At 43.6% G+C, this 14,505-nt stretch overlaps 1 protein-coding gene across 1 annotated transcript in view; it reads right to left on the reverse strand.

The window, feature by feature from the left end:
* clnk (cytokine dependent hematopoietic cell linker) overlaps positions 1 to 14,505 on the reverse strand; it is a 111,547-nt gene that overhangs the window by 13,894 nt on the left and 83,148 nt on the right. The window contains exons 11-14 of the mRNA XM_078216953.1: positions 10,372 to 10,506; positions 10,223 to 10,247; positions 9,962 to 9,980; positions 2,535 to 2,625 (exon numbers count right to left, since the gene is read on the reverse strand). Of these exons, the coding sequence (XP_078073079.1) occupies positions 2,535 to 2,625; positions 9,962 to 9,980; positions 10,223 to 10,247; positions 10,372 to 10,506 (270 nt within the window). The remainder of the gene's footprint in view (positions 1 to 2,534; positions 2,626 to 9,961; positions 9,981 to 10,222; positions 10,248 to 10,371; positions 10,507 to 14,505) is intronic.

Here is a 14,505-nt window from a genome sequence, read left to right on the forward strand (position 1 = left end):
GGAACATGATGTCCCAGTCTCAGGTTAAGGGATTGGACAATTAGGACTAAGATGAGGAAGATTTCTTTGCTCCAAAGATTGTGAACCTTTGGAATTCTCTCCCCCAGGGGGCTGTGAATACTCAGTCACTTGATATATTATGGACAGAAGTCCACGGGTGGAATGCTCCCATCCCGCCCACGACGGGAATCGTAGTGGGTGGGGCAGGACCATGCAAATGTCCATTGACATTGGGTGGGATTTTCCCGACTCGGGGCAAGTGCAGCCAGAAAATCTTGCCCTATATGTTTTTTGATGCTGAGGGAATTGGGGATTTGGGGATAGTGTGGGAAGGTGGAGTTGAGGTAGGAAATAATCCATGATCTTATTGAACACTGGAGCATACTTAAAGGACCAAATGAACTACTCTAGCTCCTATTTCTTAAGTTACATTCACTCGCTATTACGTTTGTGCAATTGGAACACAAAGATCAGGCAATAGACAGATAGGCAGCCAAACTCGAGTATCCAAAAATTGCCTTCAGCTTGACATTGAAATGCATTAATCTGGGATGAGTTGCTATATTTGTATCCATAGAAAGCTAAATATGTTCAATTTCAGTATGTCTCTTTTTAATTATGCAACGAGTTTCTTATTGTCAGTTGACCTCTCTGGCACTGAAAATTAATGATTACAAGTGTGGAGACTCATTCCTTCAAATTTTAACTGTTGTTGGTGATTTTAAAAAAGCTAAATTTAAAATTTTGGCTCTAAAGTTAGTCAAAGGGGGCTAGATCTTCGATGTAAACATTGGCGTATGTTGGAACGTCTGCTGCTGTTGTATTTTAGGACTCATTGGATGTCCTGATACACGATACACGGTAATTTCCTGGGATGTTTAAACTTAAAGTATGCTGATCTATGCTGCTTGGAACACTGTGATAATGTCTCCGGCTCTGAGCTCCAAGTAAGTACCAGATGTGTGGCACTTATTGGATACCTATCCTAGTTCAACTTCTGGTGTAAGTCAATGATTAATAGCATAATAAAACCTATCACTCCCCCACATCCAACTGTGCCCTGATCTGACAACTACTCACACCCTTGATCCAATTGTTGACTACTACAAACCCCCCAATCAGACTGTCCATCACACCCAACCTGATTACTCACCCTTCATGACTCACCTACACCCAAAGATTCACCTGCCTATTGACAAACCCACCACCCACTCACTGAATTACCCACTCACCCATCCCTACCAGTCACCCAATCACTCATCACCCACCCTGCACTCACCCATTCACCCGCCCACTTACTCATTCACCCACTCACTCACCACTAACCCACTCACTCACTAACTCCACTGAAACCTTTCAGACCTCTGAACATTTAGCAGAAAACAGCAGCTGATGTGGTAAAAAGGGGGCTCGGCCTCTGCCCCTGTTCGCTGTTACTCTCTGTGCAGAGTTGTCCTGAAGCATCACTCGCAGCTGGGACAGGAAGGATGTAAAAAGCCAGGGTGCAATTATCTTTGCAGTCGGCAACGATTGCTCGAGTATCGCCTCTGACCGATAAATCAGGAACTTTATTTCCAGTTTTCCTTTGTCTCTCTTTCCCCTTTATATTAATATTTCTTCCCCTGTCTTTATTTTACTTTCTATCTGTAACATGACACTGAATTCACCGAGTGTCATTCACCCTTCTGGCGCTGTGCTGCTAATTGCAAAATTCTTCCAGCTGATCGATAAAGGAGATGCCTAAAGTCCCTGATGGCATTTCGCTCACTGTGCCACCGGTGTCTGCTCACTGCGCCGCCGGTGCCTGCTCACTGCGCCGCCGGTACCTGCTCACAGCGCCGCCGGTACCTGCTCACTGTGCCATGGGTGCCTGCTCACTGTGCCATGGGTGCCTGCTCACTGTGCCATGGGTACCTGCTCACTGCGCCGCCGGTACCTGCTCACTGCACCATGGGTGCCTGCTCACTGCACCATGGGTGCCTGCTCACTGCACCATGGGTGCCTGCTCACTGCACCATGGGTGCCTGCTCACTGCACCATGGGTGCCTGCTCACTGCGCCAAGGGTGCCTGCTCACTGCGCCACCGGTGCCTGCTCACTGCGCCACCGGTGCCTGCTCACTGCGCCGCCGGTGCCTGCTCACTGCGCCGCCGGTGCCTGCTCACTGCGCCGCCGGTACCTGCTCACTGCGCCGCCGGTGCCTGCTCACTGCGCTGCCACCCGCTCACTGCGCCACAGTCAGTGCCCGCTCAGTGCGTATTTTCAGCACTCCTGGTCCACAGAATTCGTTTTGTTAGGAGCTTTACTGTTTACGTTAGTTTTCACCGCTGGCTGCCAGGCCTGACCCATTTATCTACGTGGAATGCCGAAAGAATGTGTGTCAATTTGTCCAATCCCGGTACAGATTGGGTAAAAACTGTTTACTGGCGAGACTGGCATGCTCTGCACCTGTTTTAGGCCAGAGAGTTAGGCACAATCTTTATCGATTGCAAAACACCTCATGATCAAAAAAAGAGTCAAAGTATTTAATTGTACCTTGCTGTTGGCAAGCTTTTTGAAATGCCTTTAAATGGCAATGAATGCTGCTGCCTCACTGGAGAAATAATGTCACGGGGACTTCGGAAATCTGCACCGAAAGAAAAACATTTTAAAATAAGTGATATTTTAAGAATTGTGACGAGTACATCCTCAATTTGTTCACAAACCTTTGTATTTAGTGCTTCATTAACAGTGTTCTAAGCTGCACTGATTTTTATTCTTTTTATTTTGAATATTGATTAATTTGTCTCCTCCTGATTCATGTCCTGAACGCCTCTACTTTCTCAGGAGGTGAAGGAAATTCAGCATGTCCGCTATGACTCTCACCAATTTTTACAGAAAGTAATAGAAAGTATCTTTTTTCTGCTCTGCCCAAGACTGCAATAAACTACAAAGGGTTGTGAACATAGCCCAGTCCATCACACAGACCAGTCTCCCATTCATTGACTCTATCTACACTTCCCGCTGCCTCGGAAAAGCAGCCAGCATAATCATGGACATCACCCATCCCGGACATACTCCATTCCAACTTCTTCCTTAGGGAAAAAGATACAAAAGTCTGAAAACATGTACCAACCAACTCAAGAACAGCTTTTCCCTATTGCCATCAGACTTTTAAGAACAAAGACAGTACAGCACAGGAACAGGCCCTTCGGCCCTCCAAACCTGCGCCGATCATGCTGTCCTATCTAGACCAACCATTTGAATCCCTCTATTCTCTGCCTGTTCATGTGTCTATCCAGATAAGTCATAAATATCGCTCACATATCTTCCTCAACCACCTCACTTGGCAGTGCATTCCAGGCCCCCACCACCCTCTGTGTAAAAAAACTTGCCCCGCACATCTCTACTGAATCTTTCCCCCCTTACCTTGAACTTGTGCCCCATTGTAATTGTCATTTCTGCCCTGGGAAAAAACCTCCAACTGTTCACCCTATCTATACCCCTCATAATTTTATAAACTTCTGTCAGGTCGTCCCTCAGCCTCTGTCTTTCCAGGGTGAACAATCTCAGTTTATTCAATTTCTCCTCATAACTAATACCCTCCATACCAGGCAACATCCTGGTAAACCTTTTCTGGACTCTCTCCAAAGTATCCATGTCCTTCTGGTAGTGTGGTGACCTGAATTGGACACAGTATTCCAAATGTGGCCTAACCAACTGTTTTATACAACTGTAACATAATTTGTCAATTTTTATACTCGATGCCCCGTCCGATGAAGGCAAGCAGGCCATATGTTTTCTTCACCACCTTTGTGCTGCCACTTTTAAGGATTTGTGGACCTGATCTGTGTGTCTTTGCTCCTGATGGTTCTGCCATCTATTTTATAGCTCCCACCTGAACTGGATCTATCAAAATGCATCACCTCGCATTTGTCCAGATTAAATTCCATCTGCCATTTCTCCGCCCAATTTTCTAACCTATCTACATCCTGCTGTATTCTCTGACAGCCTTCATCACTATCCGCAACTCCACCAATCTTAGTATCATTCGCCAACTAGCTAATCAGACCAGCTACATTTTCTTCCAAGCCATTTATATATATATATTACAAACAGCAGAGGTCTCAGCACTGATCCCTGTGGAACACCACTAGTTACAGATCTCCATTCAGAAAAACACCCTTCCACCGTTACCCTCTGTCTTCGATGGCCAAGCCAGTTCTGAATCTATCTAGCTAGTTCACCCCTGATCCCGTGTGATTTAACCCTTTGCACCAGCCTACTACTGTCAAATGCTTTACTAAAGTCCATACAGGCAGCATCCACAGCCATTCCTGCGTCAATCATTTTTGTCACCTCCTCAAAAAACTCAATTAAATTTGTGAGACATGACCTCTCTCGTACAAAACCATGCTGTCTGTCGCTAACAAGACCATTCAATTCCAAATGTGTATAGATCCTATCTCTAAGATTCTTCTCCAACAATTTCACTATCATTGACAACAGGCTCACTGGTCTAAAATTACCTGCGTTATCTTTGCTATGCTTCTTAAATAATGGGACAACATTGGCTATCCTCCAATCCTCTGGGACCTCACCAGTGGCTAATGAGGAAACAAAGATTTCTGTTCGAGGCCCAGCAATTTAATCTCTTGTCTCCCTCAGTAATCTGGGATAGATGCCATCTGGCCCTGGGGATTTGTCTACCTTAATGCTTTTTCATACACTAAACACTTTCTCCCTCGTAGTGATGAGTCATTCTAAAGTGTTTACATAGCCCTCCAAGACACCATCAATCGACGTGTCCCTGCCCTTTGTGAATACCAATGCATAGTACTCATTAAGGATCTCATCCACTTCCTTCGGATCTATGCATAATTTCCCTCCTTTGTCCTTGAGCGGACCAACTCTTTTTCTAGCTACCCTCTTGTTCCTAATATATGTACAAAATGTCTTGGGATTCTCCTTAATCCTGTCAAGAACATTTCTTGACCCCTTTTCGCCCTCCTAGTCCTGTTTGAGCTCTTTTCTACTTTCTCTGCATTCTTCAAGTGCTTCATCTGTTTTTAATCACCTAGAAACAATGGGACTGTGTAGAGGGTGATTTACTCTGTATCTAACATTGTGCCGTATCTGTTTTGGGAGTGTTTGATGGGTACAGTGGAGATGGAGCTTTACTCTGTATCTAACCCCGTGCTGTACCTGTCCTGGGAGTGTTTGATGGGGACACTGTAGAGGGACCTTTATTCTGTATCTAACCCTATGCTGTACCTGTCCTGGGAGTGTATGCATTTTTTTTTTTGACTCAACTCACAACTTCCCTGGTCATCCATGCTTCCTGAATCCTGCCTTTACTGTCATTCCTTTTCATAGGCACATGCCTGTCCTACTTCCATCAACTGCTCCTTAAAAGATTCCCACATGCCAAATGTGGATTTACCCTCAAACAGCCTCTCCTAAATAATAGCCTCCAAATCCTGTTGTAGTTAGCCTTCCCCCAATTTAGCATCTTAACCCTAGGACAACACTCGTCCTTTTCCATGAGTATCCGAAAGTTTAGGGAATTGTGGTCACTATTCGCCACGTTCCCCCACTGCAACTTTGATGACTTTTGAATGGTCCTATTATATATTAAGCTGATTTTCCTCTTCACCCCATCTCTAACTGCAACACTATATTCTGCACCCTATCCTTTCCTTCTCCCCTATGTACTCTATGAAAGGTATTTTTTGTCTGTACAGTGCACAAGAAACAATAATTTTCACTGTATTTCAAAACATGTGACAATAATAAATCAAATCAAATCAAGTCCCATTCTTCAGCTGACAGATTCTTATCAGTCGGTGTCCATCTTGTTCTGTAGCCTGCTACTGGTATTGAGCTGAGTGTGGCACAATATGACATGTTTGTTTGGATGGCGCCTTGCCTTTATTCACCATTTTATCTTGGCATTTTGACATTGAACAGGAGATAGCCTTTTCTGGAATGACAATTCTTCAACTCACACCCCAACATTTGTTGTCCAGTTTATTTCTTATACAATTTGTGCAACAATTTTATTTCTCTGCAATTTCCCCTGTCTTCCATGGTCATCAATCGCATCATTAATGTGTGAGTATTGACAATGGGTGGCCATAGATTGTGTGTCTGAGAGAGCCACAGTTGATCCTGTCCTAAAGTTGGTTGGTGTCTCAGTTCTCTGCAAGACCACTAGATGGTGCAATTTACAACAGTTTCTCTCTTTTCCAACTAAAAATAACAAAAAAATGAATTTTAGAGTAGGTGTGTTGAACGAGGGAGCACTTTTTAACTTTTGTACCTTCCCATATATATGGGAATAAAGCTCACACAGTGACATGCTTTCATCCATCACAAGGCAGGGTGCAGCTGCACTGGGGCTCACTCTAGGTCCATTAAACCCTGGAGATAACAAACTAAATAAGGTGAATCTTTGCTACTGATGAGCTTTGATTCAGCTGTCTGCTATCACAGTTATCTATATAATGTCATATTTTTCTGAAATAAATGGTGCATCGAACTTGTTATAAAGCAACATGCAGCTCCTTGATGAAACTAATGTGCTGGAACTTTACCGTCACGCCCGCCCTGGAATCGCTCACAGAACGGCGTTCTCCATTGGCCTTGGGCGGGATCTTATGAACCTCAGGCGGGCGAGGCGGTAAAATTCTGGCAGTGGTGTTTATTATGCCTTGGGTGCTGTAATGGAGTAACACTGACACCATGCTGTACATTGGTTTTGCCTGCATTCTAATAACAACATGAAAATAGATTCCTATCAATTCTTTCCATTCTTAACACCAAACCTGTGCCAGCGAGCTTACAAAATTCTGATATGGTTCAGCACAGTCACCATATTCTTATGGAAAGGAAACCATGTTTGATGAGTGTTTTAGAGTTTTTTTGAGGTGGGAGCTAGCTGGGTGGATAAAAGGGAAAGGCAGTGTCGTACATTGGAATTTTCACAAAGTGTTTGGCAATATGCCACACGCAAGGTTATTGCACAAGCTGAGGCCTTATGGAAAAAAACAAAATGCTGTGGATGCTGGAAATCTGAGCTAACAGCAGAAAATGCTGGAAACACTCGGGAGGTCTCATAGAGTCAGTGGAGTGAGAAACAGAGTTAATGGGTCATAACCTCCTCAGCATGGCAATCTGCATCAGATTGCCACTTTTTAATGGCCAGCATTCATTGCCCATCCTTAATTGCCCTTCAATGGAGTGGCTTGCTAGGGCATTTAAGAATGAACCACATTGTTGTGGGTCTGGAGTCACATATAGGCCAGACCGGGTAAGGTAGTCAGATTTCTTTCCATAAAGGACATTAGTGAACCAGATGGGTTTTTACAACAATTGACAATGGTTTCATGGTCATTGTTGAACTTTTAATTACAGAATTTTAATTTAATTCAATATTCACCATCTGCCGGTGATGAGATTCAAATCCATTCCCTGGAGCATTATTCTGGGTCTCTGGATTACGAGTCCAGTGACAATACCACTACACCACTGCCTCCTCATACTGACTTACCTACTACAATTCTTAAGCACCTATCTCATCTGACCTCGCTGACTCAGACCGGGTAAGGTTCAGGCAGGGCAGCAGGTCCTTGGCTCCAGCGTCAAAATCCAAAAGCAATGGAGAGAAGGACCACACGGCCCTTTTTTACGGCACCAGCTGCCATAAAACAAGTGAGTTTAAAGGTCCCATTGAAAATAACAGGCCAAGGAGAAGGTAAATATCTGAGGTAAGTGAATCGAATGTAGGGGAGTGGGTGTTCCGACGTGGGTGGGGAATCAGACATCGGGGAGGGGTCAGACATCGTATTGGAGTGGGGGATGTTGGACATCGGAGGGAATGGGGATTTGGACATCGAGGGTTGGTGCAGAGGGTTTGGACATTGGAGAGGGTGCGGGTCAGGTTGGGTCAGGGGATGGGGGGAGTTGGGCATTGTGAGGGGGTCAGGTCTGGGATAATGGGGAATCCTGTGTGGGTGGAGAATACCATAGGGGGATGGGGTGCTTAGCTGGAGGGAGTTGGTGGTGTGGGGATTCCCCTCAGGGTCAGGGGTGTGGAGTTTGTCCTGTGCGGAAATCGGTCTGGATATTTAAAATAGTTACATTGAAGTTGAAGTGCTTTTATTTCTGATAACTCTTTCAGAGTAACTATTAGCATATCACTTGTCAAACCACCTGAAATTAGCAATTTAATGTTTCAGATTGATGAATTTTCATCAGAATCTGAAACGTTAACTATATTTCTCTCCCCACTGATGCTGCAAGACCTACTGAGTGTTTCCAGCATTTTCTATATTTTTTATAAAGGGTCACAGGGTTGGGGATAATGTATTGGCATGGATTAAAGATTAGTTAAAAGATAGAACATCAAGGATAAGAATAAATGGGTCATTTTCATGTTAGCAAACTGTAAGTATCGAACTGCTCCTGGGACCTCAGCTATTTAGAATCTATACCAATGGCTTAGATGAAAGAAACGAGAGTAATGTGTCTAAATTGCCAATGATTCAAAGCTCGGTGCAATGTAAACTGTGAGGAGAACACAAAGGCCAGGATTTTCCAGCCTTTCCCATTGGTGAGATCTTCCAGTCCTGCTGAAGGTGACTCCCTGCAATGGGTTCCTCAGTGGCGTGGCCAGTGAGCAACATAATTAGCCATTGACTTTAGCAGTACTGGAAGATATTGCCAGCGGCCAATGGCGAGCTGCTTCCGCTGCCGGAAAATGGCCATGGGAGCGGCTGGAAAATCCTGGCCAAAGTGTTGGAAGTGAGAAATAGATAACTTAAGTCAATAGGCAAGAAGATGAAAGATGGACTTTCATGTGACGAATTGTGAGGTTATTTATTTTGTGTAAGAACAGTAACATGAATTGGAGGGACATTTGTTCACACAGCACCATTAATATGCAAATGTTGTCAAATCTCTGGAGGCCTTGGGCCACTACTAGTGTGGTCTGAATGACATTTTTAGTTGAAATTGTTAATAGCAACACGTGAACTGATTTCTCCCCAATATTTTGTAAATGTTGAGAAACTATTAAATTTTGTCATTCGGAGGAATTTGTGGTGGGTGTGATGGGGAGGGGTTCCCTGTACAAAAAATAAAGGAAGTTAATATGCGGCTGCAGCAATCAATTAGGAAGGTAAATGGTCTTCATTGCAAGATAGTTGGAGTAGAACAGTAAGGAAGTCTTACTGCAATTGTATAGATCTTTGGTGAATCTACACCTGGAGTACTGTGCATTCTGTACATAAGGGAGGATGTACTTGCTCTGGTGAGGGGACTGAACTTTAGGGTAAGGGGGTGGCCATTTCAGACTTAGGTTATGCAAAATGTCTTTACTCAGACGTTTGAGTCTTCAGAATTTTCAGTTGTTGAGTATATTCAAAATTGAGGTCAATAGAAGTTTGGACTCTAGAGGAAGCAGGAAATATGCAGGTCAGATGGGAAAGTGGAGTTCAGGTCAAGGATCAGCCATGATCTTGATAAATGGCCAAGCAACCTTGAGGGGCCATAAGATCTACTACTGCTCCTCTTTCTTATCTCCTTATGTTCTATTCATTTTGCAATCTAGCATTTCCATTTCTTTGAAATGAATGATCAGAAAATCATATGCTGGGTTCCTACAAATTCCCTGCAAGATTGGATGATCAAATCTCTTGTTCCTCAGGCAGGCATTCATCAACTTGTGGTTTGGAAGAAATTTAAATCTAAATTGAAACCTTCATGATGTATCCTTTGTGTATCAGTCCATACAATTTAATTTAGCTTCTTCAACACATACCAAAAAAGTTTAATTTAAAAACTCTGATCTTGAATAATCATTTTTTATGTTATTGTAAAATGACATACGTTTGTGATTTTTTAGAAATAAAATATTTTGGCAAATGTATTGCATACATTTTCCAACACACAAGTGTTATTTTTCTTTGTAATGTACCTACCATTCCTTGGTATGAGTGTCTGTTGGGGAAGAAAACAAGAGACAATAATATTGGAGTGCAAGCATTCAATTAATAAATCTCTAAACCATTACTTTCATTTAAGGGCAAATATTAAAAGGAAGAATCTGCAAATGCTTTTATTAATGTTCAAACAGCAAATGTAAAGTTCAGAAACGGAAGAGAACAAACAGTGATATTTTACTTGCAAAGTTTGGAAAAAAAAGTGAGGAAATGAAAAGGATCTACAAGCAATATACAGACCTCATTTTGTTTGCTTTTACGTAATCTGAAAGGAAAATAAAAATAAATTGACATGGCAAATGATCGTATTTATTACAGAGCAACTGTAGCATTGTTTTCAAGTCATAAAACCAGATAGCTATCTTTGTTGAGTATTTGATTTAACTCACCCAATGTTATTTTCAGCCTGGGTTGTTGATGGCTTGTTTGTGGAATATGGGAGGTTGTCAGGTCCTGGGAAAGTGTGTGTGCGGCTTGGTTCAGGAGGAAGTTGTTGGAATACTTTGGGTATACTCTTAGGAGGTCTAGAATTGCACAAAACAATGTACTGAAAAAATTACAAATGGTGATAAATGTTTTATCATTACTTGTAACTTGTAAACTGAGTGTGACATTGAAATGTTGAAGAAACATTCAAATAGGTGATAATAACACATTGCTTTTGTTTCCTGCACCTCTATGGAAATCAAAGCATCATACTCTTTTCCACGTGATATTGCTTCAAGATTGATGGTCCGCCATTACAAAGTTTCTTTCTCAACAATGATTCTTCCAAGTCAGGTTTAAGAAGCATGTAACTTCCACTGCGTGAATAACTCAGCCCATGCCATACTGATAAAGGAAAGAGGCATTGTACAATTACTACAAAGATATACAGCCAATTTCTGATCCATGCTAAGAGTCTTTAAACATCTTTAAGGAAGTTTTGAACATATGGACAATCCTTGCAATTTCCACAATTAAATCCTATTTCTGGGCTGGAGAAGTAATATGAAGCAGACCTTCCTCACTGAAAAATTGAGGACAATTGAATGACATAGTCTGTGAGAAATCCATACTGGGCAATCAAATACGGTAAGATATCAACTGTTGCTGTTAAAGATGTCGGAAATCAGAACAATATCGAACCACTTAGAATGAGAATCCAAAATTCACTGCCATTGTTTGCCCAGTACTAGTTTCTGCTGAGTTTATAGTAAGATGATCTATCAGACTTGATACTCATGAACAGCATCTTCCATGTTGCTATCTAGGAAAGTCCACACATGCATTCTAGTTGATCCTTTATTTCTAACTACACCAAGATGACCGGCTTGCAAATTCTGCAAGATAGCAATTTGGAATTCAGGTGGAAGTACAAAATCCAGGAAGTCAGCTTCTCCTCAATTGATTATGCATTTTGGTGCCTGTGTATAATTGTAGGTTAGTTGGAAAACTCCACCTGACCGAAGCCATGCACCATGTAAGATCTGACACAGGGCCATGTAGGGCTATGTGCTGTAGCATGACATCTGTCATTGCCCGTGATCGGAAGTGAGTTCAGCTGCTCAGTAAAATAAACTGTGACGGTCAAGTCTTCATCAATACATGGAACTGATGCACATAGGTGGGACATAAATGCCGCATTTTAACCGCCTCGCCCGCCTGAGGCTCATAAGATCCCGCCCGAGGCCAACAGAGAATGCTGTTCAGCGAGCTTCACCCGCCCAGAATCGGGACGGGCATGCCGGTAGAATTCCGGCCAAAATCTACACCGGCATTCAATTTTGGTAGTTTAAACTTGATATCATACATTTAAGCTGATAACTGTCTGGGGTGATTTTCACTGAAGCTAAAACAGATACTTCATATTTCTAAGAAAATATGACAGTTAAACACCTATGATCAGTATACAATGCTTAAAGAGATATGTATAAAATGTTTTCACTTCAACATAATTGGAAAGGTTTCCTAACTGATTGGTGGCTAATTTGCATTGGAACTAGTTAGCGTGTGGGAGGCCAATGCTATCAGTTGTTTTGAGCAGACAAGTTGTTGGTCAACCTCCTAAACCTGACTGAGGTATGCGACAGATAAAATCAGTGGCGAATTAAGGTCACACTGCCCTGGTAGTTCTGCAGATGCCACTAAAGTCTTACAAAGGGAATCTATTCAATGGATATTTGACCATCAACATGTTTGGAATAAAGTTCCGGTAATAATTGACCAGAATGACTGCAACCCTTGTTTGTTGTAATAAGGAGAGAGGTCATTGCTTCAACCTTCTTCTTTGCTGATTGAATACCAGGCTTGTTAACAATAAAAGAACAAATACTCAAGGGACCATTGTAGCAATGAGCAATTGAACTATTCTACTCAAAGATCACATTCATGTAAATGCTTGAAAACTGCTTTGTGATTTTGCAGATGTTCCTACTCCGATCTCCCAGTAACAAGGAGATAATCCAAGATTCACTCAGTCCCACAGAGATTTGTTCAAATTGTCTCCATGGCTTTTAGAAATATGCATAGTGCAGATGCACAACAAGAATTCAACTTTGTAACAATGAGGTCCTCGATGTATATTTATTGTTGTCAAATTTGGACTTTCTTCAGGAAACTATAATTGAAAGTCAGCATGGGAGAAATCTTTTTGAGGCAACCCAATTTAGAAAATTGTTGGCTGAATTTCCACAAGCATCCATGCTCGGGTTCACATTTATTCTCTAGACATTATGGCTGGAATGTTACCACCATTCACGCCAGTAGGATTTTCCCATCCCGCTGCAGTGAACGGAGATTTGGCTGGGCACCGGCACCAAATTCTCCGACCTCGCAGCAGAGGGAGCGTGGCCTGAATGGCCGGTAAGATCACGCCCTATTTGTGTCATTGTCAGGTCTTCCTACAGGCACAGTTTGGTTTGTCCCATTGGTCTGGTTGTTGTTTAAAAGTATGCCTTCATGCAATCAAATTCAACAACATGTATGTTGCATGTATATCGAGATTTTAAAATGTAAAGTATCCCAAAATGCTTCACATGTGTTATCACATAAATTTTGACACTCGACAGTATAGAGAGAGATGTGCCGGGTGGGGAACCAAAAGCTTGGTCTGGGAGGAAGGATTTAAGAAGCATCAGAAAGGGTAAGAGAGAAATGGAAAGGTTTAGAGAAGACAATGGCTGAGATTTTCTGGCTTTGCCATGCCTGGCGCAGATCATGCCAATCCTGGGAAATTGCATGTGGGCCTAAAAATGGATTTTGCGCCTGGCGCCAAATGGTTTGGTGATCTTCCCGGTCCATTTATGCTGGTGCAAACTGGATCTCACCCAGAAAGGGCACGAAGCTGATTAGCATGAAATTGACTTGATTTCAATGTTTTTCGCCAGTTTGGCACATTATCATCCCCCCTCCCGGAATGTTCCCCCACCCACCCAGTGGGAAGTTACACAGGCACAAATCACTACTGGTCCCTTGGAGTGTGGTGCAGGTGCCATGGATTGTGAGGGTGAGTGAGAAGGTGAGTGCCATTTAGCACTAACTTCCAAGGTACAAAAGGGCAAGTCAGCCACTGCCATGGTGTGGGATGGGGGGTCTTCAAGAGTGCAGGGGCTTGGGGGGCTCAGGCTGGGCTGGAGTTCCTCAGGTCAGGGGGGTCACTGCTGGGTTGGGGCTTGTATGGCGAATATTTTCTCTGCCTGCCGAAAGACCTTTGAGGGATTTCATACAAACTCAAGTTCAAATCCCACTAATGTTGCACTGTTATTTTAGACATTCCATCCCAGGCCCCACTAATAATTACAACCACTGTGTGATGGCCACACCGGGAGAGCTCAGAGGCCATTGAAACCCCCAGTAGTTGGTGACATGCCTGGCCATTGCCCATCTGGCACTGCCAGCTGGCAGTGCAAACCAGCACCCTGGCACTACCAGATGGTTGCTACCAGGGTGTTGGGGCAGTGCCAAGGGGGTAGGGCCTGAGTGGGGGTCATGGGGGGGCATAAAGGGGGGTCATGGGGGTTCATGACACAGTGGGACATGGCAGGGTAGGGCATGGCGGGAGGCAGGAAGGGGTGGGGCAGGAAGGGGGCTATGACGGGGGCTATGATGGAGAACTATGAAGAGGGAACTATGAGGGGGGTTAAGAAGGGGCAGCTATTATGGGTGGGTATGAAGTGGGCCATGAAGGGGTGGGGCATGATGGGGGGACATGTCGAAGGTCATGAAGAGGGACCAATTGGGAGGGCCCTAATGCCCCAATGCTGGCAATCCATGTTGGGGAAGCATACTGCCAATGGGGTAGGGAGTTCCGATATCCATGATGGGGAGGGGGGGGGGGGGGGAGGGGGACTCCCAGTGCACTGTACGATTGGGGGCCCCCTTTCAAAATGGCGTGCGATCGCTTTGTGGCTGGGCTCATTGGCATATTTAGGCCCCGCCTCTCCTAGAACTGGCACAAAACTGAGCACTCTCCCAGAAATGACAAAGTTTGGGACAATTGTGATCTGATTTGCGCCAAACATACTGGCGTGGATCGCACCTGT

Source organism: Mustelus asterias, chromosome 1 (assembly GCF_964213995.1).
Source record: "Mustelus asterias chromosome 1, sMusAst1.hap1.1, whole genome shotgun sequence".
Lineage (NCBI taxonomy): Eukaryota > Metazoa > Chordata > Chondrichthyes > Carcharhiniformes > Triakidae > Mustelus > Mustelus asterias.